Here is a 27,823-nt window from a genome sequence, read left to right on the forward strand (position 1 = left end):
ATATTCACTAAACATTCAGTAGTGCATTTTTTTCACATTTTTTAATATGAAAATAAATAAATAAATAAAACATCTGTCATCTTGGAGGCATGAAGTACACACAGATGATTTGCATAATCTGAATAGGCTGCTGGGTTGCCCAGAAAATTGACTTTAGCATGTGTGTAACCAACTCTGAATATGAGAATTTCCCCATGAAATATACATATTAAATAAAATCACTGACTTCAGCCACCAACTCAAGATCAGTCTTTGTTTCACTATTGGTCTTGCACAAATAAGTCAATATTTTTGTAATAATGCTTCCTGACATTAAAATTTCACTTTCCTTTAGCTCTAAATGCTGATGCTACATCTTGCAATGCTGCCATGTTTATCTCTGATACAATCTGGATTTCTAAACCATAAACAGTTTTCTGGTGAAGTCAAGAAATGCTTTGTTCGTGGTCTTGTCTTATCCTGTAAAAGCTTTAAACTCACTCACTGTGTGTGTAGTCTAAGCTAGGATGGTTTTTGCTATAACAGTGGTATGCTACAAACAGTGTCACCCTCTACTTTCAGTCAACTCCAGCATGTTTTGCACTTTCTTATAACATGGTAAAATAAATATAATAATGATAAATGATAAGGGTGAAATGAATATGACTGAATATATAATGAATATAAAGATATGATACAGTTGCATAAGCCTGAGGAAAGTACCTAATATTCAAAAGCAAGCTAAATTAATGTTGTGATTTTGATCAGTTCTCTGTGGTGGATATGACCCCTTTAGTTTTTAAATATACTTCAAATGAAAAATCACATATGCGACCCCTCCTTTTCAAAGCTAATGGCTAAAGTGTGACCCTAGAAAGATTTAACATAATAAATTGTGCTCATTAAAGTATGGCACACTTTTTGTGCCTCCTGCTGCATCCTTAGTACTTGGGCTATCATAATTGCTTGATGATAACCTGTAGCATATTGTTATGAATTGCCATGTTGTCCTTCCCCACTGGGCTCTATTTGTACAGTAAATTGGTTGGGGAAAAGAGAAGAGACCAGAGAGACAAAGTGGGGTATGGAGGTTGTAGTTTGCATATTACAATGAGCATTAACTTTGCCTGCACTCTCTGCTGGACAATTAATCACATTGATGAGAAGCAAGGAAAGCGGCCCTGTGGATGAGGCAGTAATTAGAGGCATTTTTTTTTTTTTGCTAATATGGCCAGCCAAACATTTGTCCATGAATTCCTGTTGGTCCATTCAAATGACAATTTGTGTTCATTCATGATGCCCTAAACAGGTCAGGTAAAAAGATTCATCTGGAATAACTCCTAATAAGTAGGCCACAGACAGAATTCTCATTTTCAGAATCATGATAATGTCTGTGATATTTTATTATAATTGGATTAAAATGAAATGCCAGATTTATTATTGTTAAATGCTAATATCAATAGTGCTAATGGGTTTTGGCGCGATACTGAGCTAACTTAATAATTTTTATTTCAGATAATAAATTATGTGATGTAAGGCTGGTGAATGTTATCGCACTAATAAACAGACAATATGAAATGACAACAATTTGCATGTATTTCATGATTAATGAACAAAGCAAAGCAGACTAAAAGACTACAGAATTTTCCTACAATACAAGTAGCCTGTATGTAAAAAAACAACAATTACAAGTAGTAAAACATTTTAAATACAAAACTCAACATCAGGTATCATTGCTTGAAGGACACAGCAGCAACAAGGTTGGCTGAGATGAGTAAAATGCCAGGTGAATGACAATAACAGTTATTGCCCACTGTGTTGTTATTGATGATCAACCAGTGTCTGTCTAAATCAACTCATTAATGTTGTAAATTAATAAATTAATTCTAAAAAAAATCTAGTAGTGCATCAACCCCTGTGTGCTTATTTTTTTTGGGTGAACATAAACACAGCTAAATAAGATGTTCATTGATGACCCTGATTAATAATAATGCCAAATCACAAAACTTTACTTTCTATAAACTCTGAGGAAACAAAATAAACAGAAATAGTTTATTAACTATTAACTGAAGTCTTAATTGACCTCATTTTGGATATATGCCACTTGACATACAGTCTGTTGTATTAGTGCGTTCTTCAGGACAGTTTGGCAAAAATTCAGTAATTAGTAAATGGCAGTTTCAGATTGACTTTATGGAGAGGGAATGGTTTCAGTGGGATTTGTTAGATGTTGATCTGGGCTTCATTTATTATTCAAATGAAACAGTTGATATATTTCAAAACAAAACTCATAACTGATAAATGAATGCTGGAGTTAAGTTCCAAAAGAATGAATGCTTTATGCCTTATGCCTTATGCTTTATGCCTTTCTAATGCTTAAGATTGCAAGGAATCTTTATATTTACAGTATTGCAACAGCATTTTTTTTCCTGACAAGGACTCCAAATATAGTTTATAGTTTTAGTTTATACTACTTTGTAAAGTTGCTTACTCTCTATATAATCTCATAACATATACAACAGACCCAATTAAGCAAGCTTTGTTCATTTGCTATCCTTACACTTGGAACTCTCATATACAGCAGCTCCTCAGTTCAGGTTTCTGGTGGCACAGCAGTGAAATCAAATTAGCTCTAGCTGCTAAATGCGTGGAGTTTGATCCAATTTAAAGGATGGCAACACAGCCTATTTGTTTTTTAAAGGAGAGAGACTAAATCAGAAAAGGGACAGAGATGTTAGGAAAAGGCCCATGTGACAGCTTAAAAGCAGCTTTGGCACAGGGATGTAGTGCCCCATGTACTTCTACAGAGAAGAGAGAGAGAGAGAGAGAGAGAGAGAGGTAAAAAGAAGGAGTTTATATGATGTCAGGCTGGATTTCATGTATATTAAAAAAAAGCACTGCTGAGCCAAATTCTAATCAAACCTCATCGAACAAAACATTTAGATTGTCATTTTCCTGAGAAGCCATAAAGCCCTCCATATTTAGGCTGTTTCCATATCAGAAAACTTTGAACAACAGCTTCAATGGAACATTAACACTGGAGAGTCTTTCCATGAAAAAAGCTAAATAAACATCTCCTTACAGTAAAATTTACCATGTCACCGATTACACATGTGTAGATTCATTATCCATCATACATGTATATTGATTAACAAATACATTAATAATTAACAATATATTTGAACAAACAGATGATATAAACCTTGCAAGTGAAAATGCCTGCATTAGGAAATTAATCAACATTTTAAAGCATGGTTAAAAACGTTGGCCTACTGATGAAAAGGTTGTGAACTCAAATCCTGCTACTTTTGGGCCTTTAACCCTCAGTTGTGTAAATGTGATAAATATAAGTCACTCTGGATAAGGGAGTCTGCCAAATGCCATAAAGGAGCATTCAACAGTGCTGTGTTATAAAATCTTTTTCAAAATTTGCACAGCCTATTGCAGTGGTCATTGGTCCACATCCTGGAGATGAGAGATTTGTATTCTTCTGTAATTCTCTACTCTCCAACTCAAAATTGACAAAGTGGATCCAGGTGCACACAATATGGTCTAGAGAACAAGACATATATTATAGTGAGGTAATTTGAAATATGCTTCTGTCAACATCACTCACTAAATTATCACAGTTTATGACAGGTTTTATAAACATTGTGTGTCATAAGGCGTAAGAATGCATGATATTCACTGTAGCATAGCCAAAACAAATATAATTCACATAGCAACTCAGTTTAAGACTCAGAAACAAACAAATATATACCTATCTACCAGTGTGTAATCATGCTCCTATGCACTTTTTCCCTTGAACTGGTTAATGTTTACATGAAATACTGTAATTTAGCTCCTTTATTTAGAATCTGTTTCTGTCCTTTGTTGTATTTTTAGTCAAGCAGCAAAGTCAATATGTGTTATATCTGATACTTGCAAGTTTCTAGGATACCTGCTGAAGAAAAAATCGAACAAACACATCCACTTACAGAAGCAGTGTGATTGCAGTGACTTGCTTCCATGCCAACTTTACTGAATCAGCTTTTCCTCATATAATGACATTTAATTTCCATGCATTTAAAGCAATGTGATTATTATGTGTAGGACGCAGCTATTTTTTGAAAGCTTGATTCACCTTTACTGAAAGTGGTCACCTTTTTTCATTTATTCCTCGTCTGTGACCACTTTATTCTGGTCAGGGTTGCAGTGGATTTAGAACCTATCAAGAAAACAGTATAACAATGTATCATAGTCAGACAAACGCAAAGACACAAAAACACTTTTAGCTCCACTAAAAGGTAATTATAATTCTTGAGCATACAAAGACATCCAATACAATTGAGTATAACAGTTTGTAGAAGGCCTGGATATGAATGTGAGGATTAGTTGTCCACAAACTTTTGACCATAGAGTTTAATTAATAATTGATTAATTTACTAATGCCACAGGTGCATCTCACAACAGATGCATTACGCATCCATGTTATAGTACTGAATGTCAGAGCAAAGCCTGAGGGCTTTTTTTTTCTCTTTGCCTTCACACTTGAGTGACCCACAGAAGCCATGCTTTGAACACACCCACATCTCTAATTAAATGTTTAGTCCAATTAAGAGTAAGCTTGTGCCAAAACATCAAATATTTACTCATTATGTCAAATTAAGATAGAAGAAGTCACAGGCAGACTGAAGGAAGAGTAGTGGTGGGAGAGGAAAGGAGGTAATTTGGATGGTGGGAAAGATAAAATAGAAGTGTGAAGAAAGAGTAACAGCTAACAGTAGGAATAAGAATATTGATACTCTTAAGACCTTTAAGGTAAACCCACTGTGAATTAAAAGAGAGAGAGAGAGAGAGAGAGAGAACACACCATGTTAGTCACTTCTGTGTAGCCGAATCTTTGGTCTGGAAGTGGCCTCTAATCATTCCCTGTAAAACCCGTCATGTCCTTATGTCTTCTAGAATAGAAAGGACAAACTGAAACCCAGAATATGCCCTGCCCCCTTTTCTTTCTTTCCATCTCCCTCTGTTTCAGATCATATTTCTTCCAACTTTTGACCTCTCTCCTAATCTGGTATTGTCTCCTGGCCTTGCGTTCATTCAGACTGACACATGGAGCAGGCTTTCCAGAATGCCATGTTTGACTGGTAACCCCATGGTATTTGGGCATAAGAGCCCGATCTGATGAAAAGAGACAGATATCATATAGTGGTGTCTGTGTGTATGTGTGTGTGTGTGTGTAAGGGAAAGGCAAATACTAAGAATGGCCCAGGGAAGAGAGGGCTGTCAACTCTGCACAAGACATCAAACAGCACTGAGCAGCCCTTACTGACATATCACAAGGACTCTGTCCTCCCCGGGGACTGTTCCAGGCAGAGGAATAATGTTGGGCGGGGGTGGGGGGAGGGGGGTGCATACACATGCCTGTGCACACATATGCAGGAGTGTGTAAACAGACAAAAGGCTTAACACGATGACAGATACATGAATTAGAAGAGAGAAATACACATGGGCAATAACACATAACCATATATACACACCTAAGTGCAAATACTAATGAGGAAACTATTGATCTTATAGTTTACTTTGTCTGCAAGGCATGGACAGACAGCGCTCGTTTTTCTTCTAATTTGGCTCTTTGGCTCAAGAGACTGCTCTTTCCCCTCAGAGAAGAAAGCAATCTCTCTAAACTGACTGCAGCACTCTGGAGAATGTACCGGGGTTTTGGAAATATCTCTCTCTCTTTCCACCAATCCAGACCTAGTCCAGAGGTCAGAAGGGGAGAGTTAGATAAAAATTTAATTAGTGGATCAGGCTTGAGGGAGTAATAGTTGTTACTCAATACACTCCTACACACTGTTTTCCTTTATCCCTATTTCTCTCTCTCTCTCTCTCTCTCTCTTACACACACACACGTGCGTGTGCAAACTCTCTACCTCTGACATATTATCTCTCCCACTTCTTAAATTACCCAGAGGGCTTTACCATGGTATTCCAAATTGAGGATATCATTTGGATCACTGCTATTGTTGCTGTCCTTGCCATTTATGTTGTTTGCAAAAAAAGGGGAAAAATGTGCTGTTTGCTTGTGAAGTTATTATTACTACTACTACTACTACTACTACTACTACTAATAATAATAATAATAATAATAATAATAATAATAATTGGAAGAACAAGAAGAGGTATAGGGTTACATGGTCCCACCCCTACAGCCAGGCCTGAAGCTGGTGCCTGCAGGTTAAGCATATAGTGACCTGGCCACCCTTGTAACCTGTTTGACTTAGCCTGAAATGGCGATGTGGAGCCATCTTGTGGGCTTACCACCTGTAAGATGAAGAACGCGTGGTCAGATGCAATTCCAGTTGGTGGGCAGTCATGAGATGGACACTCACAGAGTAGTTTGATAGTCATAGATATATGAAATAAATCGATATAATAATAATAATAATAATAATAATAATTCAAATTCAAATTCAACTTCAAATTTTATTTGTCACATACACAGTACGACATGCAGTGAAATGTTTTTTCACGACTGTCCAGCATGTAAACATTTATAAAAAGTATGTGAGAAAGAGATCCATAAAAAATAAAGATAAAAATAAAACTAGAGTATCTTAAAAGTATAAAAATAGAAAATAAAGTAAAATAAAATATAATATAGATAAATAAAAATAAAATAAAAATATGAAAATAGGTGTAAAAATATGAAAATATAGATGTAAGAATATGAAAATATAGGTGTAAGTAGATAAATAAATATATATACACATACACATATATACACATAAATGCAGACATGAACATGAAGGGATGTATGTGTATATGGCATATATTGAGGTGATCCAGTGTTTATCATTAAAGTGTCCATGTGCTGGAATAATTGTATAAAGTGACTTGTGCCAGTCCAGTGTCAAAGTGTCAGTTTGTGCAAATGTGCGAGGTTGTGCAAAGTGATGAAAAGTGATGAAAAAAGCAGAGAGAGTCCCCGTATCTGTATCAGGTTCTAGTTTCCTGGTTCAGACTCCGAATGGCCTGCGGGAAGAAGCTCCTCCTCATTCTCTCTGTGAAGCGCTTCCCTGAATGCAACAGAGAAAAGAGTCCATTGTTGGGATGGCTGAGGTCCTTCACAATTATTATTATTATTATTATTATTATTATTATTATTATTATTATTATTATTATTATTATTATAAAGATCAACATATATTATTTGAAGTCTATTACTGAGCTTTACATTAGTTAACCTTCTTATGCTACCAAAACAAGGTCTTATCAGTGTTAGAACAAATCTAGATTGTGTTGGAAAATACGTAATTACTGTAGTCACTTGCTCAGAAATGCTCTCATGCAAACTTACACTTGGCTGAGTACTAAAAGAAGTAAAAGCTTAGCTGCATTGCCATGATATCTGTTTGGGGTTGCTACACAAGGGGTAAAAAACATAAATTTGTGAAATTTTCCAAAATATAATGAGTGGCAATTGAACAATTTGTCGAATACTTTTGGCAATATAGTGTATATCTCACATGATATATATATATATATATATATACACTATATTGCCAAAAGTATTCGCTCACCTGCCTTGACTCGCATATGAACTTAAGTGACATCCCATTCCTAATCCATAGGGTTCAATATGATGTCAGTCCACCCTTTGCAGCTATAACAGCTTCAACTCTTCTGGGAAGACTGTCCACAAGGTTTAGGAGTGTGTTTATGGGAATTTTTGACCATTCTTCCAGAAGCGCATTTGTGAGGTCACACACTGATGTTGGACGAGAAGGCCTGGCTCTCAGTCTCCGCTCTAATTCATCCCAAAGGTGTTCTATCGGGTTGAGGTCAGGACTCTGTGCAGGCCAGTCAAGTTCCTCCACACCAAACACACTCATCCATGTCTTTATGGACCTTGCTTTGTGCACTGGTGCACAGTCATGTTGGAAGAGGAAGGGGCCAGCTCCAAACTGTTCCCACAAAGTTGGGAGCATGGAATTGTCCAAAATGTCTTGGTATGCTGAAGCATTCAGAGTTCCTTTCACTGGAACTAAGGGGCCAAGCCCAGCTCCTGAAAAACAACCCCACACCATAATCCCCCCTCCACCAAACTTTACACTTGGCACAATGCAGTCAGACAAGTACCGTTCTCCTGGCAACCGCCAAACCCAGACTCGTCCATCAGATTGCCAGATGGAGAAGCGTGATTCCTCACTACAGAGAACGTGTCTCCACTGCTCTAGAGTCCAGTGGTGGCGTGCTTTACACCACTGCATCCGACGCTTTGCATTGCACTTGGTGATGTATGGCTTGGATGCAGCTGCTCGGTCATGGAAACCCATTCCATGAAGCTCTCTGCGCACTGTTCTTGAGCTAATCTGAAGGCCACATGAAGTTTGGAGGTCTGTAGCGATTGACTCTGCAGAAAGTTGGCGACCTCTTCGCACTATGCGCCTCAGTTTACGTGGCCTACCACTTCGTGGCTGAGTTGCTGTCGTTCCCAAACACTTCCACGTTCTTATAATACAGCTGACAGTTGACTGTGGAATATTTAGGAGCAAGGAAATTTCACGACTGGATTTGTTGCACAGGTGGCATCCTATCACAGTTCCACGCTGGAATTCACTGAGCTCCTGAGAGCGACCCATTCTTTCACAAATGTTTGTAAAAACAGTCTGCATGCCTAGGTGCTTGATTTTATACACCTGTGGCCATGGAAGTGATTGGAACACCTGATTCTGATTATTTGGATGGGTGAGCGAATACTTTTGGCAATATAGTGTATATATATAATTATTATATGATTTAATGATTATTAAAACCAGTATTGCTGAGAATTTTATAAATGAGCTCAGATCACATTACAGGCACATTTAAGTGGCAGATTCACTCATGTGGGACGTACCAGCAGCAGCTTCTAATCAGACATTGTGGACCCAGCCAAGTCCCCCAGGATAAAAGACTGATACCCAGAACTTCCTTGCTCTTTCTAGATCTGTTCCTTTAATCTTTTTGAAGAGTGTCACTGTAAGGAATCAAATCTGGTTATACAGAGAGTTTCCTTTGAGCATAAACACTCCCTGAGAAGCATTTTGTCCTTGGTGTCACTTTGGCAGTATGTGTGTATAAATGTGCATGCCACTGTGTTTCATTATTCTCTGCAAGTGCTCTTCCCTTTTATTTGTCTTATTATATGAGTGTCCCTCTCTGACTTTGTTCGTACTTAAGGGGTGGCTGAGAAAAAAGAGGAAGATTTGCTGGGGGAAGTATTTCAGTCCTGTCTAATTTCCAATTTGGATTTCCCTGAAGAGTGACATAAATACTGCATGAGCCTTTTGAGAAGCATGTAATGAGAAAAGAGCAATAAGCAACCATGGGAATTTCACTTGATTGTCTGTAGTGCTTGCTTATTCTTGTCCCTTCCCTCTCTCTCTATCCATTCATCTCAATCTATTCTCCCCTTTCATTCTTTTAAGCACATCAGTCTGTTACTTTACAGAATCTGCTAATTTAATAACTGAAGCTGATTTTAGAAAACATCCATTGCAAGTGCTCCCACTTTCTCTTCTGTATAAGCCACTTTCACGCTCACCATCCCTGATTTACAGCTAAAATGTGATTCATTAAAGAGTGCAAGAGCTCAGCATGGTGGTGGTAATAGAGAGTCAGTGTGTAAATTACTATCATGACCAAGTCGTGTTATGAGAAGAAAACGACAAATGATTTTCCTTTTTTTTGTCATCTTTTTTTTTGCGTTTCCATTTACCCTCTTTTTTGTTCTTTTTTTCTCTTTCAGCTCATTCACACCATCAGCGTTGTGGACCGAGATGAACCTCAGTCAGGCCATCGCTTCTATTTCACACTTGCTCCCGAAGCCTCCAGCAACCGCCATTTCACATTGTTGGACGTGAAAGGTGAGAATTATGAACAGTCATTATCCTTTAAAAAAATATATATATATCTAAGTACATCAGTTGATTAATAGATCTTATAGAAGGGGTGATTATTACTTCTCATGTATTCATTAGGTCTGTTATTATTTTTCTTCCATTTAAAATGTTGAAAATAGAGTAATAGTTATAAGAGCCTAGTAATCAAAACATCCCATTATTTGTGTAATTGTGCAAATAAAATGAAATAATTATTTTACACACACACACAGAGGGCAATTTTTTTTTTTCTTTTTTATTTCTTTTTTTTAATTCTTTTGGGCCTTTTTATGGCATATCCCCAAATGGAGCTCAACATGATTGTGCGTTAGTGTCGAGGGTTTTATAGATGTGCAGGTGAATATGACACATGGCAAAACCAAGATTGATACTCATCTAACACAGTGAAAATGTCAGCCTGGGAGAGCATGGGAAATGTCAGCTGAGCTCTTGAGGCCATCCAGGAGTAGAATGGCATGAGCTCATGCAAAACACACACACAAACACACACCCTCACAATTGCATGCACACACCAGAACTTTGCGTCTTCAGGGATTTGTGCACATTTATTAAACCTAGCAGACAGAAAAGAAGAAACGAACAATGTTACCTGCTCTTTGTATATTAACTGTGCTGGACAATAGTCACAGACCTTCACCAAGACTGCACTTACATATCTGCCCTCTCTGTCATCTCTCTTTTGCTCTCTCTGTCACTTTTCCTCTGTGTCTCTCATAATGACACATTTCTATCCACTCCTTTGCCCCCCACTATATATCTAATTCCGTGGATGCACATTTGTCAACCTGTCACATTAGATCTGTCACTTTTCCCTGTCTATGGCAGCTTCTTGTTCCAATTCATCTCCTTGTATTTTGACACATGAGGACAAACATGCCTGAAAAAGGCCTAGATATGGATAAAACTATTGTAACCACCAATTTCTTCCAAAACATCATATTACTGTTTGGCTGTGTATGTCCAGTTTTCTGAAAATAACTTTAGGCAAATGAAGAAAATTTGATTGAGGAGTCTAAACAATATAAAAGACATTATATAATTAACTTGTGTGTATGACTGTAAAAAGTGATATTCAATATACCTGCTAGTAAAACTGTCTCCATTTTCAGTTAAAAATGAAGTGCTTAAGGCAGTATCAATGTATCATTTACTGTAGCTGTAGACCATCCTGTACAAACTCCTGCAAGTTTTAGTACAGAAAAAAAAATACAAAGACAGTTACTTTATACTGCTGTGAAAATGCTGTCAACCTATAACTAAGGATAATATGGTTACTGAAGATGAATGAATGCACAAATAAGTGGGAACCTGCATTTAATTCATGCAGCCAAACACATTTTCTTCAGTCATTTAGTGCCTCTGCATAATCACATTTTGTGCTTAATGGTGAGGAATCTAAAGCAGATTTGTTCTGCTTCTCAGAGCTGTACACTTCACTAGTTAGGTTTTTCACTTCATGTAAATCATGTAATTATGTAGACATTTATTGTAATGTGTGTGTTTTTTTTCCTTGGGGGTTTGATAATTGTTGATATTATTATTATTATTATTATTATTATTATATACTTTAAGAACAAGAATCTTTTTTGATACATTTACTAAAGAAGTCAAAAGTCTTAACTCAGCAAAACCTCTGCTCCAAATACATCTAGTAATAGGAGAGGATTTATCAAGAACCCACTCATGAGCCACAGAGATGGTGTGATATATGTTATCTGTGATGGATGGCTCAGGTGTGTGTATTCAGGTCTGTTGGTTAAGCCAGGCCTGTAGTTTTTCACTGGGATTTGCAGTTTGTCAGTGTCATATATATACACACTCATATACTGTAAATGTCTCAGAGTTTGTTGGGTGAATCTTGTATCCAGCACTTTCTCTGTTATTTATCTTCACTCCTAGACACACAGTTCAGCTTAAATTCATCATTTTTTCAAACATTAGGTTACAACATGTTTACATGTATATCCATGTGTACAGGAATAGAAGTACTGTTTGGCAAGAACAGATCAAAATTCAACACACAGTACAAACAGTAATTATTACATAACTATAATCGAAAAATAACTTTTATTGCATTTTATGTGATATATGTACTCGATTTAGGTATAGACTGAATAAAATTTAAAGAAATACAAGACTGTATGGGAGTGTTAGCAGGTAAGTGTTTAAAAGTATAAGCCAAATGATGGCCAAAAGTTAAAACTATTGTTTTATCTGAGAACTAGATACAATAGGACTGATTTAGTGCATTTTTGTAAGTTTCAAACCGTGCAACTCTGAAGCTTTATGAATGAAAGTTGATTGTAATTCTAACCTTCAAGAAGTTGAAGGAAGGCTGTCATTTCCCTCTCAAAAACCAAAAAAAGTCTCTTATGTTGTGTCACTTTGGGACCAAATTGGGATCAACAGGCATTATTATTTGGAAAAAGAAAACAAATAAACTAACAAAAAAACTAGAAATAACTGCCCCAGTTGAATGGTAGAGAGTTGCCATTTACTTCCTCTACTCTAATGTTTCTTATCACTTCCTTCTTTTGCAGAGAACACAGCAGGCATTAGAACACAGCGATCAGGTTTCAACCGACAGGAGCAGAACGTGTATCTGCTGCCCATCCTGGTTGTGGACAGTGGGCCTCCAGCTCTGAGCACAACTGGCACACTTACCATCCATGTGTGCGGCTGTGATGCACAAGGAGTCATCCAGTCCTGCAACGCCACGGCCTTTAGCATGGGCACAGCCCTCAGCCCAGGAGCTCTCATCGCCCTGCTCGTCTGCATGCTCATTATCATTGGTAAAAACATATTCTCACACATTTCATGCAAAAGCAAATGACTCTTTTGCGTTTTTGTTTTTGATTTCTTAACATGACTGAATGATTGAAATCCCCAAATTCATATTTTAGAAAAGTAGAGTTTCAAATCTGAAACTGTATTATCAATTTATTGTATAATATCCACATAGCAGAACCTCCAAAGTTGATTAATGGTTAAGAATATTAGATGTTACCCATGTATTACATTTCAATTGGGATATTTAATTCTAAATTTGCTTGTATATTGGAAGGGAAATTGTTAGTGACTCTGTTGAGTGTACAGATAGCTTGCTTTGATAATCTGTTTTTAAAGCTAGTATAAAGCCTAGCATTAGAATGTAATTACAGAAATGTAAATCAAACTTAATAGTAACAGTCACTAGATTCCCTTGGACTATAACCGACACAAGCAGATTGTGAGCTAGTGTAAATGCAGGGTTAATGTGCACCCGACAGATCTTCAGAAATTACACTATATGGCGTATGTGGACACTTGACCATCACATCCATATTTGGATGTGATTGCTGAAGATTCCATTTCTGATTTAGTCTCTCTTTGCTGTTATAATAACCTCCACTCTTCTCAAAAGGCTTTCCTCTATATTTTGGAGCATGGCTCTGTTTTTTTCTGATTCAGCCACAGTTGTATTAGTGAGGTCAGACACTTAAGTCTAGTGAAGTGACCTGGCATGCAGTCAGTGTTTCAATTCATCCAAATGTGTTCAGGTTAGGGTTCACTTTAGTTCTTTCACACTGTGCTTTGTGCACAGGGGCATTGTCATGCTGGGGCCATTCCAGTGAAGTGAATTCTTAATGCTACAGTGTACTAAGACATTCTAGACAATTGCTCACATACATTTGCATATAGTGTATGCAATACAATCTTGTCAACATGCACCAGAAACTCAAAGGAATGTATCCTAAACCATACGAAATATTTGTCACCATAGATTAAAGCTCTTCTGAAAGAGAAGTGGAGAATACTACCTAGTGTTAGTATGGTGTTCCTAATAAAAATGTCCAGTGTAAGGATCTTACTCTAAGCATTTTCAGTTATGCATTTTGTATGTGGGTTGCTTAGAGATCCTCCCACTGGTATCTCGAATGATAAATGTTTCTGCCTATAAAAAGCCAAAGGGAGCATGCATAGACATGGACACAAAAACTGCAGCGTGTGCTTCCCACTTCATTGATTTCTCTGCTGTTACCATGCCTCTAATGGCCCATCATCATGAATTTAAACTTTAATTTGTGTATGAGTTCATATCCTACAAAGGATGGGGCCACAGAAATACAAGAAAAAAAAAAAATCAGGACAAAAGTAACATGAAAGCCAATCAATATTTCATTCTTCTTTTTCACTCTGCTTGACTCTGCTTTTGGATGTCCTTTTTCATGTGAAGAGGAGAAAGCTTTTGTACAGATGGAGAATACGCACAAAATAGACCCCAGTAAATGACATCCAACCACTTTGCCAGGGACTGATGTGACGGTCAGTTTGAAAGGATGCAGCCCACAATCAGGAAAAGAGAAGCATCAGCATCTCTGTCACCCTTTCAGTGGCCCATGTTTTTTTTTAGTGCAAGCTTTTTGAGTAATCATGGCTTGATACACTTCCAGTTTAGAAAAGCATTTCACGTTTACATTTCTGCAAGCTTAATTAGCTTATTCTCTTTCTCTATCCCGTTTCTTTCTCTCTCTCTCTCTCTCTCTTGGCTCTATTATTCCTAATCACATTAAAGTATGCTTGGTTTTCAGTGAGAACAGATTGTGCCATCTAAGACTTTTTCTCGCTTAATCAACAGTATATATTGTTGTCACTAATTTCCCTTAGTCATTCTGCAGACCTACTTTTCCACCCAAGAAAAGAAGTTTGCACCCCAAATATGGAGCACATTGACACATTTAGAGCTGGCCTTTTTAAAAAGTCTGAGATGACTTAAATGATGGTGGAGTTTGATACATAAAAAGTGATTTATTTTATATTCTGAAACTAATCTCTGAGTTTTGTTCACACTGTGCACTCATACAAAACTTTCTATAGTGAAGTTACAATTAAATTATACTTGGATATGAATGTCCACTGCAGATTAATTTCCTCTATAGTTTCTCTATATTTGTTTAGTTCCTCAACACTATTTTTGTCCTACTATAACTTATAAGCTTGTGGAGCATTGTTAATGCAGCAGTGAGTCCTGGTTTTAAAAGAGCAAATTTCAGGAGAATGTGTACACGCATTCTATTGCAAGGATGTCGTGCATTAAGAAATGCATTAAGGCTGTCTTACATCAGTGCTGATCTAACTTCTTTCCCCAAAACCCATCCCAGTGACCAAATCCAGACCTGTCACCAGCCACAGTCCTGTCAGCAGCCACAATGAGTAGGAATGAAAACAAGTTCATGCCTAATTAGCTACCAAACAAACAAACCCTTCTTGAGTGGACTACGAGGGCAAGGTGATGGATCCATTTGGGTGTGTCATGGCATCTGCACACATCTACCCCAATTATGGTCCATCTGCCATGATGGGAGTCATAGTGTGCCCGTCATCCTTGGGGAAATAGTTGTCCTGTCAGGAGTGCTTACTGGAACATCTGCATGGCAAGAACTGGCAGGAGTTTCAGTGGATGCCAGACACATTTTTATGTGATTAGACAAAGAGAAAAAGAAACATAATAAGATCACTAGATCACTAGTCTATATATATATTATATTATTTATATATATATATATATATATATATATATATATATATATATATATATATACAGTATATATTAGGCAGCAAGTGAACATATTGTGAACAAGTGAACATTTTGTCCTTAATGTTGATGGCTAGCTTATGGGGTGTTCCCGATCTGCAGTGGTCAGTATCTATCAAAAGTGGCTTGCTGAAGAAGTTAATGCTGGTTCTGATAGAAATGTGTCAGAATACACAGTGCATCACAGTTTGTTGCGCATGGGGCCAGACCAGTCAGGGTGCCCATGGTGATCCTTGCGCAATGCCAAAAGTGCCAACAATGGGCACGTGAGCATCAGAACTGGACCATGGAGCAATGGAAGAAGGTGGCTTGGTCTGATGAATTACATTTTCTTTTACATCACGTGGATGGCTGGGTGTGTGTGACCTGGGGAACACATGGCATCAGGATGCACTATGGGAAGAAGGTCATGTTCACCCATTCATGGAAACAGGCTGTGGCCTCTTTCAGCAGGATAATGCGCTGTGCTACAAAGCAAAAATGGTTCAGGAATGGTTTGATGAGCATAACAATAAATTTGAGGTGTTGACTTGGCCTCCAAATTCCCCAGATCTCAAGCCAATCGAGCATCTGTGGGATATGCTAGACAAACAAGTCTGATCCATGGAGGCCCCACCTAGCAACTTACAGGTCTTAAAGGATCTGTTGCTAACATCTTGGTGCCAGATACCACAGCACACCTTCAGGGATCTAGTGAAGTCCATGCCTCAATGGGTTGTTTTGTTGGCAATGGGTTGTTTTGTTGGCTGTTTTGGCAGCAAAAGGGGGACCAACACAATATTAGACAGGTGGTCATAATGTTATGCCTAGAATTGTATATACAAGTTCATCATCTCTTTATTAGATTGTTTTTTATATAGAAATTATTATTATTATTATTAATTGCATTTGTTTTATCCTACTGGCAGATAAGTTTGCTTCATATAAAGCATTTATTTCTAAAATGAGCAAATTATCTGTCAGAGATTTAACGTATTTCCTGGCATTATTATTATTATTATTATTATTATATTATATTTCTATATTACATACTACAATATTATTAATTAGTAATAATCATATTATTAAATATAATACGATTATTAAGACATTTCCTTTATTCAGTATATTTCTTCTTGCTAAGGTCATTTTTTACAGTTCATAAAAAATGCAGAGATGTGACAAATCTTGACAACATGACAAAAAGCTTGCTCTTTCTAAAGGCTGATGCTCCTCTTTTCCTCATTGTTGTGTCTCCTGAGAGAAGAAACACATTTCTAAGCATGCATACACCTTCTGTAGAACTGATGTAATCGCTTTACAGATGCAATGCTTGTATTCAGTACACTGTTGCTTTAAACTGTCATCCAGCTCTGAGAGAGTGTCATCTGCTATTGTATTGCCTTCATAAAAGACTCCAGTTTCTTTTTCTTTGCTTTAGGCACACACTTAATTTTACTAAAAATGCCTGGATAGTTGGTTATGTACCGCAAATTCAGGTGCAGATCTCTTCATTAGGCATTTTACATCAGTTACTGTTGAGATCCTCAGTGTAAATCAGACTGATTTGGTATGCATACTGCTGTGTTGAGGCAGCCAGTGTAACCCAAGTCTATTTACCCAGCCCTTGTCTATTAAGGGCATCTGATTATGATGGAATTGGAAAGTAAAACAAAAGTGCAGCATGGTCCAAGAGTCACGTCCCCTAGGCTTAAGGGCAGGCATTGAATTAGCAAGTGTGTGAAAGAGGCAGGAGGCTGATCAAAGAATTGTGATGGAGACAATCAGCAGTTTTAGGCAAGCTCTAGCTCTCTCCAGGCAATTGCTACCAATTTTCTTTTTCTGCAACATATCGAGTAATTTATAAGCAACTAAATCCAATTAAATGCCCCCCATACAAGTCATTTGCACATATTATTGTGGCTATTATTGAGCTTTTCCTCTTATAAAACATGGCTCAAAGAAAGCTTTTAGTTTCTGTTCTACAATTCAGTCCTCTCTAACAGCTAAGATTCATTTATATATTTTTGTTTTGTGCTAATGTCTTAAACTTTATTTTGGATTTTGGCTCTGAGTGAGGTATTTACTAAAGAAACAGGCTGGTGTGCGCATTCAGTTGGGGTGGCCAGATTGTGCGAGTTTTTATTCAGCTGGCCCTAGCTGTAAATCTGTGTATTATATGATCCACCAATATCAGCACCAACTCCCAGCACTCTAAGAGTGTAATCCACCAGCAGCCACATCTATATAAGAACACATGAGCCTAATGTTAATCACAGCCAGGTTTTTTAAGTAGCTATTGTATCCTGATAATCAGTTTCCTGGCTTTTGGACTGTTGGCTTATACAATGCATTCACCTGTTTAATTTGGAGGGAACTAACATGGCAGTACCCTTTGCCTTTACATATTTCTTTTTCCTTTTACATATTTACATAGGGTTTTGTACTCTTCTGTCTCTAAACACAACAAAGGCAAAAAGCAGGATGAAGAATCCTATTGGAATTTTAGCTGTTACAAAGCATAGTATGGAAACAACATGGTAGTGTCTTGGCCATTAAGTACACACATTATTCAGCCTAAAAGTACTTAATGTGTCTGATTTAGTTAGATTTGCTCAAAGTGGAATTGCCTTTGAAGGTTATTTTATATAAAATTCATATCTGGAGGAGGATTCAAGCCCTAATGGAAAAAAAATAAGGTTTAATTAAAATGAAAATTGATGAATGCATGAAAAATGGATAGCGAAGACGTTTAAAACCTACATTATATTCATTGAAATGTATGGGTTTCTGTTCTTCCAGGAGAGTTTAATTATATTTTAGCACTTCACTTCTATCTTCTTACCTAATAGCCATACTTCTTCAAAGAGCTTTTATCTCAAAGAATCCACAGCACGTGGTTAGATGAAAGCTCGGTGAACTTACCCTAGACAATTCTCTCATATAAGACAGTAACATCATCCACAGGACAATCAGAGACTTATCACATTTGTACTCATGGCTTATTAATGACCTTTGATCTGACTTGTGCCTCTAGACAAGAGACCATTAATAAAACATTAACCTTATTCCTTAAAGGATATGACCTTTGGGAGCAAAAGATGTGACTGTAGTGTACTGACACATTCTTTCATCTTATCAGTGACACCAACTCTCCACCAGTCATTCTCTTTAGGAGATATTTCTTATCACCAATCCACCTGTACAAAAAAACGTTAGCATAGTGAATTAGAAAGGCTTTTGCTACATTCTCTGAGGTTCCAATTGTTCATGTAATGTGTCTCAGAGAGTTGCAGTTTAATTAAACATATGCCGATCGAGAGAAATGGGGAGCTTTCTAATAACAAATATAAGAACTAATTAAGATAATTCAAGGATGAAGGGCTCATTGATTTATTTAGATGAATACAGCTTTTGTTTTCTTTCATTCTCATTAGTAGATTAAATGATCCATCTCAGTTGCTTTTCTTTTCAATTCTGACTTGATTTCACAATTATTCCCAATATATCTACATTCCACCTTAGGTCAATGTTTTGAAAACTTTTCATCCTTATTATAATGTAGTAAGAGACAGTTTTTTGAAACGTTATTTAGGAGGTTTTTGATCATCTTCAAGGCTTAAGAGCAGGATAAGCCTACAGTATGTTGTATTGTAGCATAGTTTGTTTGAAGATTTTCGTTTTACAGTTCTGTTTTATTTTTTCGTTTTATGCTGCCTGCAAAGGAGTTAAACCAGTCTCTAATGAAAAGTAATGTTCCAGATTTTCTACATTATATCTCAGTTTCACTAATTCAAGAGTTTTGTTTCACCTTATACTTTCACCTTTTTCCCTTTAAGCTGCTCCTGTGACAGTACTTCCTGGTGGAAATCCTTTTGTAATACCACAGAAAGGACACGTCTCTCATTAAAATTAACACAGTGCAATAATAAGTTCCTTGGAGGAAGGTGCATTTGCTCTTCCTTGAAAAAGAGAGACCTTTTCAGAAAGAAATATGACAAGGCAAAAAAAAAAACAAAAAAACTGCTAAACACCAAAATTGTTCCTTTAAGGAAAAGCTGTTGAAGCCATCACAGACAAATTCAGTCTCAAACAAATGTGTAGCACCCTGGGAAAACTCTCCACATTGTCAAAATTTTATTTTTGTTTATATAAAATTCTCAAAACTCATTTAGTCGAACTTAATAATGTTTTTTATGCATATCTTAAGAGGTAAGGGTAGATAACATTTAACAGGATGTGCTGTGATGCAAAGATATATAACAATGAGGTAGTACAGTTTCTGTTATAATCCTGGAGTTGATTATTTTCCAATTAAACATGTCATGAAGTGTTTTATTATTGTTGCTGTGTCATAGCAATTTGACAAATATTATATTTTCTATTCATTAAGAACTGATATCAAACAAAGACAACAGCTGCCTCTACAGTTGCAATGTAATTTATTTATGACAAAAGAACATTAACATTTTATTAAAGATTCTAATGGAAACTGATGAAAAGTGATGAAAATCCTAATCACTTTCATTATAAGCATCATCCTCATCAGTCTCTCTAGTCTCATCACTTGAGGTAAAATGTCAGGCACAGCATTTGATGACCCTCATCGTTGTCTCTTAACTTGACGGATTTCTATACTGTCTTGTATTGGTACTAAAAAAAAAATGCTGACTAATTCTTTTTTTTTTTCAACTTTGTCCTGCTGCCATCTCTACAGTGTAAGCAATGGCACATGTGCATCTTGAATAGTTTTACATAATTTTGAATAACAAAATGAATCTATTAGGCTTGTTTCCATTTTGTTATGGTGCCTAACAAACAGTTTGATTAATGCAAAACATTCACAGCAAGAGTATTTGGCCAGGCTGCCACACAAATACGTACAGACGTATAGTTTATTTGAAGTTGCAAACTACGTGTTTAGTAATGTAAATTGCATACAGACTCATTATCATCAAAGAGAACATGAAATTTTCCAATGCAGGACTCCATTCCCTGTGCCTGATGACTATTCAGTCTGTTTCATACAGATTATGTCGAAGTAAACATTTTTATCCAAACAGATATCCCTTAGGGTCCAAACATTTTGTATAAGACCAAAAAGGTTGAGAGTACCTTTTTTTTAAAAAAACTAAAAGTTTCATACAATCAGTTCACAAAAATGGAAACTTTTTACCCAGAGAAGTTGATTTACGAGAGGGTCAGTACATGGGTGATGGAAGCACAGAGCACACTAGCTGCTCATGTAGACAGTGTTATCCACATTGACCCCAGAATGCTGACCCTCACTTCCCAAACTGCACACTCGTGTCAAGATCCATTTGTTAATCCCCTCACTGTGCTCTCCCTTGTGCATGAACCAGACTGGGTTTGGACATTGCGGGGCAAATTGCATAGGACTAGTTGCACAGAAGGGCCGTTTACCTATTAAATGTGTGTTTGTGTATTTGCTTAACCAGGAGTTAGACTGATGTTAATGATATATCATTTCTTGTGGAAAAATGTTCTTATTTAATTAACTCAGATGTAGACACTAATTTAAGACTTGTCCGTTTCCTTTCATGTCTTGTAGGTACTTACAATTTATCTTTAATTAATAGGCAGACTCCTGCGCAGATGCCACTTTTAAGCCTCAGTTGATTTCACACTTGATCTGCTCTAATTTTCAAACATTTTCAAAAAAGTGTCACTTTTGGAAAACATCTATCTCATAGATAGATCATTTTGTTTAGTTCTTTTAGAAGTATTTTTTCCTGTTATAGCCAGTTTTGATGGATTATGTGTGGCCATATATTTTTAAAGTATGAGAACACATGGAAAACATAATTTACCTTTCAACCTTTTTTGCATAATTCATGATAATGCACTCACAGTGGGAGGAAGTTTCCTTTGAAGAATTGTTAAATATTAAGAATTGCTTTTCAATTTTAAAAGCAATTAATAAATCACATTAAAATGACAGGAATCACCTTTGATCTAAGAATTTGGTTTATTTATAATAATAGCAAATCCCTTGTTGTATCCACTTCTACTTTTTTTAGTATTTTAGTTGCTTGTAAGGAACATTAAATGTTTGATAAGCCATCATTTTTCCAAAATGAAATGTGTAAGAGACATTCACCAGGGTACATGAGTGTCTAAATGCCATGTTGAGTTTAGATTAATCTCTTTTACTCACTGTGTCTATCTGCTGAGTAATACTGTCATGCTATCTCTTTCTCATTTGTTCCCCTCTCCCACAATAGTCATTGTGCTGCTGATCGTGACCTTAAAGCGCCACAGGAAGGGTCAGCGCATGTGTGAGGAGGAAGAAGACATGCGAGACAATGTCATCAAGTATAATGATGAGGGTGGAGGTGAACAGGACACACAGGCCTATGACATGAGTGCACTGCGCAACCTCTACGACTTCCCCGAAGCCAAGAGCTCTGAATCACTTCCCAAGCGCATCCAAAACCATGTGAACTCTGACAGAGAGGTAGCTGATTTCTCACTGTTTAAAGGCTACATCCGGAAGAAGGTGGAGCAGGCAGACGCGGACCCATCAGTTCCTCCTTACGATTCATTTCAGACATACGCACTGGAGGGCAGCGGCTCACCAGCACTCTCACTAAGCTCCATCCACACTCTGTCCACCAGCTCAGAGCAGGACTTCTCCTACCTCAGGGACTGGGGGCCTCGTTTCAGGCAGCTGGCAGGATACTATGCCCCGGCACAGCCTGATGAAGAAGGGTCCTAGCACTGCCTGCCATCCTGTGCCTACTGTGCCAAACTAACAACACACTGCTGTTTCTTAGACACTGCTCAGTCCTGGAGCTGCCCACACTCCTTTAACTACTACTCTCCTCCATCAGTGGATGATCGCTGGATTCCAGTGCTTTCCGGACATTTTAATACCACTCTGTAAAAGATACGGACAGTTTGCCTTTTTAAAAGATTAAAAAGTGGAGGATGAACAGCCCATAAGTGAGGAGTTGGGCGGGACTCCAACAAACCTAGCAGAGTGTGAAATGAGAGCTGGCCTGTGCTTTATGCACAGTGCTAAACCCACACTGTTCCCTATCTGGAGGGTTTCCTTTGTGTGCGTGTGTGAGTGAGCGTGTGTGTCTGTGTGTGTTTTTCTTTCCTCTTTCGGTGAGGACAAAGTCTACTGATTGATTGGGAGATTGAGAACAGGACACCATGCAGCAGAAATGGGGAGGTCATTTTCTAAGCCAAGACAAATTATTCCCAGATGAAAATGTATTTATTTAAAAAAGAAGATATTTATGTATTTATTGTTTCTATTTATTTATTTATTTATTCCTCTGGGTTGAAGTACAGAATACTGGACTGGACTTAATTATTAAACAATATAGAAATGTAAAGGATGGATGATACAGACTGAACATCCCTGAGACTTTCACAGGCATTAACATGAGGGTGCCATTGTGAGTAATAGATCTGGGCCACAGACTTTAAAAAAAAAAATATTTATTTTTCAGAAACCTTTTTTTTCCCTAAAATACAGGCCTATGCTGGGAAAGGATGTATAAATATTAACTATTCACTCAGTCAGAGGTTTGTTTTTGTCCTATCATGCATTTTATGTATTGTGTTAATCTTAAATTGATTATCCAAGTCACATGTTGTGGGCAGTCAGATATTTGTTGTGTGTGTTATTTTGTTTTCCTTTTGAAACTGTATTTCAGTGGTTAATTTGGGGGACAATAAGAAACATATAACCACAAGCGACAGAAGAGTCACATACTCCTCATTTTTGATCAGTATTTACATCGGTATTTACATTTTGCAGCCACGTTCATTACAGATTTTGTGACTGTGTTGTTTATATTCTAAACTGGTTTCAAAACCGGATGTTTTGATTGGTTTTATTTAGTTTAATCTTTAGTATTGGTTGAGGCTGATGAAAAGGGACGAGAATATGATAAGAAGGCCTGGTTACATTAAATCCTTCTTGATCCATGATAACTCTGTTGATGTACTTGCTTAGAATGCACTATGCATTATTCACATCATAGCAGTAATTCAATCAGAATGCATTTTATTCATACAAGACATTATATCTTGTCCACCACGGACCAAATGCTTATGAACATTTTTTGTAAAACTGAAAATGGATTGATTTTCACCATGACCAGTAGTGTATCCAGGATTTAATACATATGTAGGAGGTTTTCATCACCCACAGCCAATATCTGGAGACATTCTGTTGCCAACCATATCCAGTATCAGTGTATGGATTAAATGTACAGTTGAAATCAATAAATATTAAACTTTTTGTAGACACACTGAGACTGAAAAGACTGCATTTGACAGAATGGAATGTGCCATACTCTGGTCTGTTTGGCTCTGCTTTAGCAAACAGTGTAGCACCAGATGTTTTCTCTGATTTTGCGCATCCCTACTTCTTATGACTGACAATTGAGCTTCTTTAGCAACTTATACTGTATGCAAAGATCTTTTAGTATCAGAGTCTAAAAAAAAAGCACTTTATAGGACACAGTTTGAGGAATTAGAAATACTTCAAATTGAATAACAGCCACACAAAGTGATATGTTAGAGTGTTTGAAAAGAATTAACATTCAAATATTATTTATTTAAGCATGCATCAGTTGCAGCCCAGTGCATTATTAACAACGAAAAGGTAATTTGAAAGACATGTGCCTTGTCTGTAGGTTTCACAAATGTTCATGGGAGATCATTATGGAAGGCTTTTTGGTTGTTTCTCTATATTTCCCTCAAAGTAAAATGCTTCACTGCAACCCAGCTTGCCACCATTTATTTTTCAGTAATGAATATCATTGGTTAATGTATTAATATGTTTCCATAAATCACACTTCAGCCACCATCCACCAAGGGCAACTAGACCTTCATCTTCAATCCCACTACTATTGCTAGCCTGATGATTGACATTGTATGCTTGCATCCTCTTTTATCCTCTATTCAGCCGCACTGATCATAAAAATGGATTTACAGTAGGAGAAATGCAGGTGGAGAAGGTGGCATAGTACTATGACAGAAACATTTAAACCCAGCAAAAAATAAAATAAAATATAATATTTATCCCCAAGAATACATAATAAGTATTATCTGTGTTTGTGATCAGCAATATCAGTGTGACACTACACAATCAACTGCAGAACTCAGAGCTCACTTTCTCATTTTCAGTAACCGCTTTATCCTTATCAGAGTTGTGGTGGATTTGGAGCCTATCCGAGGAACACTGGACGTGAGGTAGGAATAGACCATGGTTGTGAGACCACTGTCAATGTTGTATCAAAAAAAACCAACCCTCCCTTTAAATAAAATACACACACAGCATTCATCAAAACAGACATCATTTATATTAAGGAAGCTGCTATAATCATGATACACTCTTTCAGTAAAGGGATACACAGTCTTTACCTAGCTTATGATAGCTGTAAAAATTCAAAACTTCAAAGCTCATTGTCCTTTTACATTCAAGACTTATTGAGACCTGGCTAAATGGCATCCATGCAGTGGTGAATGCATTCCCCTAATAATTAGCATGTGAAAAATCCACTTTGTAGGAAAATGAGAGATCACAGGAGCCAATTTACACCATGTCCTTCTAAGTTAGACAGCCTTGGATGAATCATATTCTGAGCAACATCAAAGCTTGGACATCCTTAATAGGACTATGACATATAAATTGGCCAGCTAGATTGCATCACAAACCACAGTGGGTGAAGTTCAGCACATCGCATCAGTGAAACTGGCATAATTTGTATTAAATAAGGTACTGTATTAATTCAATAATCAGACATTATCTACATCAGCATAATTTAGATGACCATTATTAACATATGATTATTGCAGTGTGTGGTTTGAGGCAGGAGAAGTGGAAAATTTCAATGTCTGCTATATAAAAATCAGTCCAAATCCATAGTGTTGTAATATACAAGCATGCAGAGTGAAACAGAAATGATGTATGATCAAAACCTCACAGAGTTGTTAAAATATTCTCATGTCCAGATTAAAGCTTAGAGGTGACTGTACCTTTAATATAGCTGGCCCTTAGCTTTGGAATAATCTATCTCTGCATGTCAAAGCAGCTTCAACTTTATCTATTTTTAAAACTCAGTTAAAAACACATTTTTTATCCCTGGCCTTTAATGATACATACTGTACCCTGGGAGCATGGAGCATCAACATCGTGCTTGTTTTATATATATATATATATATATATATATATATATAGATATATATATATATATATATATATATATATATATTTATATAGCGCTATGCATCATACTGTTATGGAGGTGTTACAGTCTGGGCAGGTGTGTCTACTTAATACAGAACTGCCCTACATCTTGTGAATGGTACAGTGACAAGCCAATACTACCTGAATAACATCATTAATCCAGTCATTGTGCCCCTGCATGAACAACACAGGCATAATTTCAACTTCATGGACGACAATGCTCCAGCTCATCGAGGTCTCATCATTAGGGAATGGCTACTGTAGGCTGGGGTACCTCAAATGGAGTGGCCTGCACTTTCTCCAGACCTGAATCCCATAGAAAACCTATTGGATCAGCTGAGTCGCCATGTAGAGGCTCATAACCCTGCACCCCAGAACCTCAATGACCTGAGGGCCGCCCTTCAAGAAGAGTGGAATGCCATGCCTCAGCAGACAATAAGTTGACTTGTGAACAGCATGAGACGTCGTTGTCAAGCTGTAATTGATGGTCAAGGGCACATGACAAATTATTGAGACATTGACATTTTTTGTTGTGGTATACCCACCACTGTTGTTGGCTTTTGTTTCAATAAATTGTTTGAGATGAGGAAATCACCATTGCATGCTTCTACTTAAATGCCCTACTTTCATGATATAATAGCACTGTAACTTTTTACATTTTCCATAAATTTCACCCAAAAGCCAAATATCCTTAACTATATATATATATATATATATATATATATATATATTTATATATATATATATATATATATATATATATATATTTATATATATATATATATATAATTATTATCCTTGTACAGCACATTGGTCAACTGTTGTTGTGTTTCATTTTACTTTATAAATAAAATATTGTTATATCCTATAAAACATGGGTCAGAACCAGAGAGTGCAAAGCTAGAAAAAATCTGAAACCAATAATAATACAACAATACAAACCAATGCATAATAACAATAAACCAATCTGTGCAGAGAAACAAAGAAACAGATGGTTATACACACAGTTATCCAAGTTATCAATGAGCTAACACAAAACAGGTGCATGCAATAGAGTAAGGAACCAATGACATGACAGAGTGGAGACAGAAACAGAAAACAGAAACCAAAACATGAGCTCATGGCTTTCGTTTCCATCTGAATGTTGACACAAAGAGAGAAACTGTGACAGAGCCCTCTCCTTAAAGCACTCCCAAAGCCCCATGACAAAGACTGGAATAGGGCCTGGGCCACGAAGCATAATGTTGACTGGAGGACTGGAGAGTATGGCCCAGGATCAGTGAATTCCTCTGGAATTCATCACTATCAGAGGATGGCATCCTCTGTAGTGGAGGCAGATGGACAATGACATCCTGGCCAAAGTCAGAATGCAGAGCGGTGATGACATCTACATAGTCACAATGTGGCCCTAAAAATAAGAGAAAGAGCCACATTCTCCTTGCCAGCAGAGACTGGAAAGGCCTTGGTAACAAATGACCAAGCACAGAACAGGTGCACAATATAGAGAAATAAACCAATGAAAGGATTTCTATCATGCTGGCTTTATTTCACAGTCCATCATCTTATCGTAATCCAGTGTTCCACAGCATGTTGCTGAGAGAAAAATCAGGCTGGTTTCTTTGTAACCTGCTTCTCTGGAATTTAAACAGTGCCATCAAAAGTCATGGCATTTGACTTTTAAGACATTTTATTATTATTATTGTTGTTATTATTATTATTATTATTTATTTATTTATTTATTTATTTATTTATTTATTTATTTATTTATTTATTTTTTAATAGATTTTAATAAGCTTCAAGACTATAATCATAGAACTGATTCATTAAATAATAAAGTACAAGAACCTTCTTTCTTAACAGTTTCTTAACAGTTATATAGCTTCCTAAATCACTAAATTTGTGTATATCAGGCCCATAGGAAAATGGCCAGATATTAGACCCTGGATCCCTTGTCGCTATTTAGATTTTATCTGGGCTTCAGACCTCTGCTTCCTAGACAAAGGCTCTATTTTATATTTCTCTAATTAGCTTAGACATGCAACTTCCTGACTTATGGCACAATGGGATATCAGCACTATAGATTTAAGTAAGAAAGAAACTTCCACATGCTGCATCTTGCTCTAT

The 27,823-nt window shown here is 36.9% G+C and overlaps 1 protein-coding gene across 2 annotated transcripts in view; it reads left to right on the forward strand.

Moving 5' to 3' along the window:
- LOC131362195 (cadherin-22-like) overlaps positions 1-23,756 on the forward strand; it is a 203,085-nt gene extending 179,329 nt beyond the window's left edge. For both annotated transcript variants that reach the window (XM_058404039.1, XM_058404040.1), the window contains exons 11-13: positions 9,758-9,875; positions 12,452-12,703; positions 21,711-23,756. In XM_058404039.1, the coding sequence (XP_058260022.1) occupies positions 9,758-9,875; positions 12,452-12,703; positions 21,711-22,204 (864 nt within the window). In that variant the 3' untranslated portion in view covers positions 22,205-23,756. The remainder of the gene's footprint in view (positions 1-9,757; positions 9,876-12,451; positions 12,704-21,710) is intronic.
- The last annotated feature ends 4,067 nt before the right edge of the window (positions 23,757-27,823 follow it).

This window comes from Hemibagrus wyckioides, linkage group LG11, assembly GCF_019097595.1.
Source record: "Hemibagrus wyckioides isolate EC202008001 linkage group LG11, SWU_Hwy_1.0, whole genome shotgun sequence".
NCBI classification, from domain to species: domain Eukaryota; kingdom Metazoa; phylum Chordata; class Actinopteri; order Siluriformes; family Bagridae; genus Hemibagrus; species Hemibagrus wyckioides.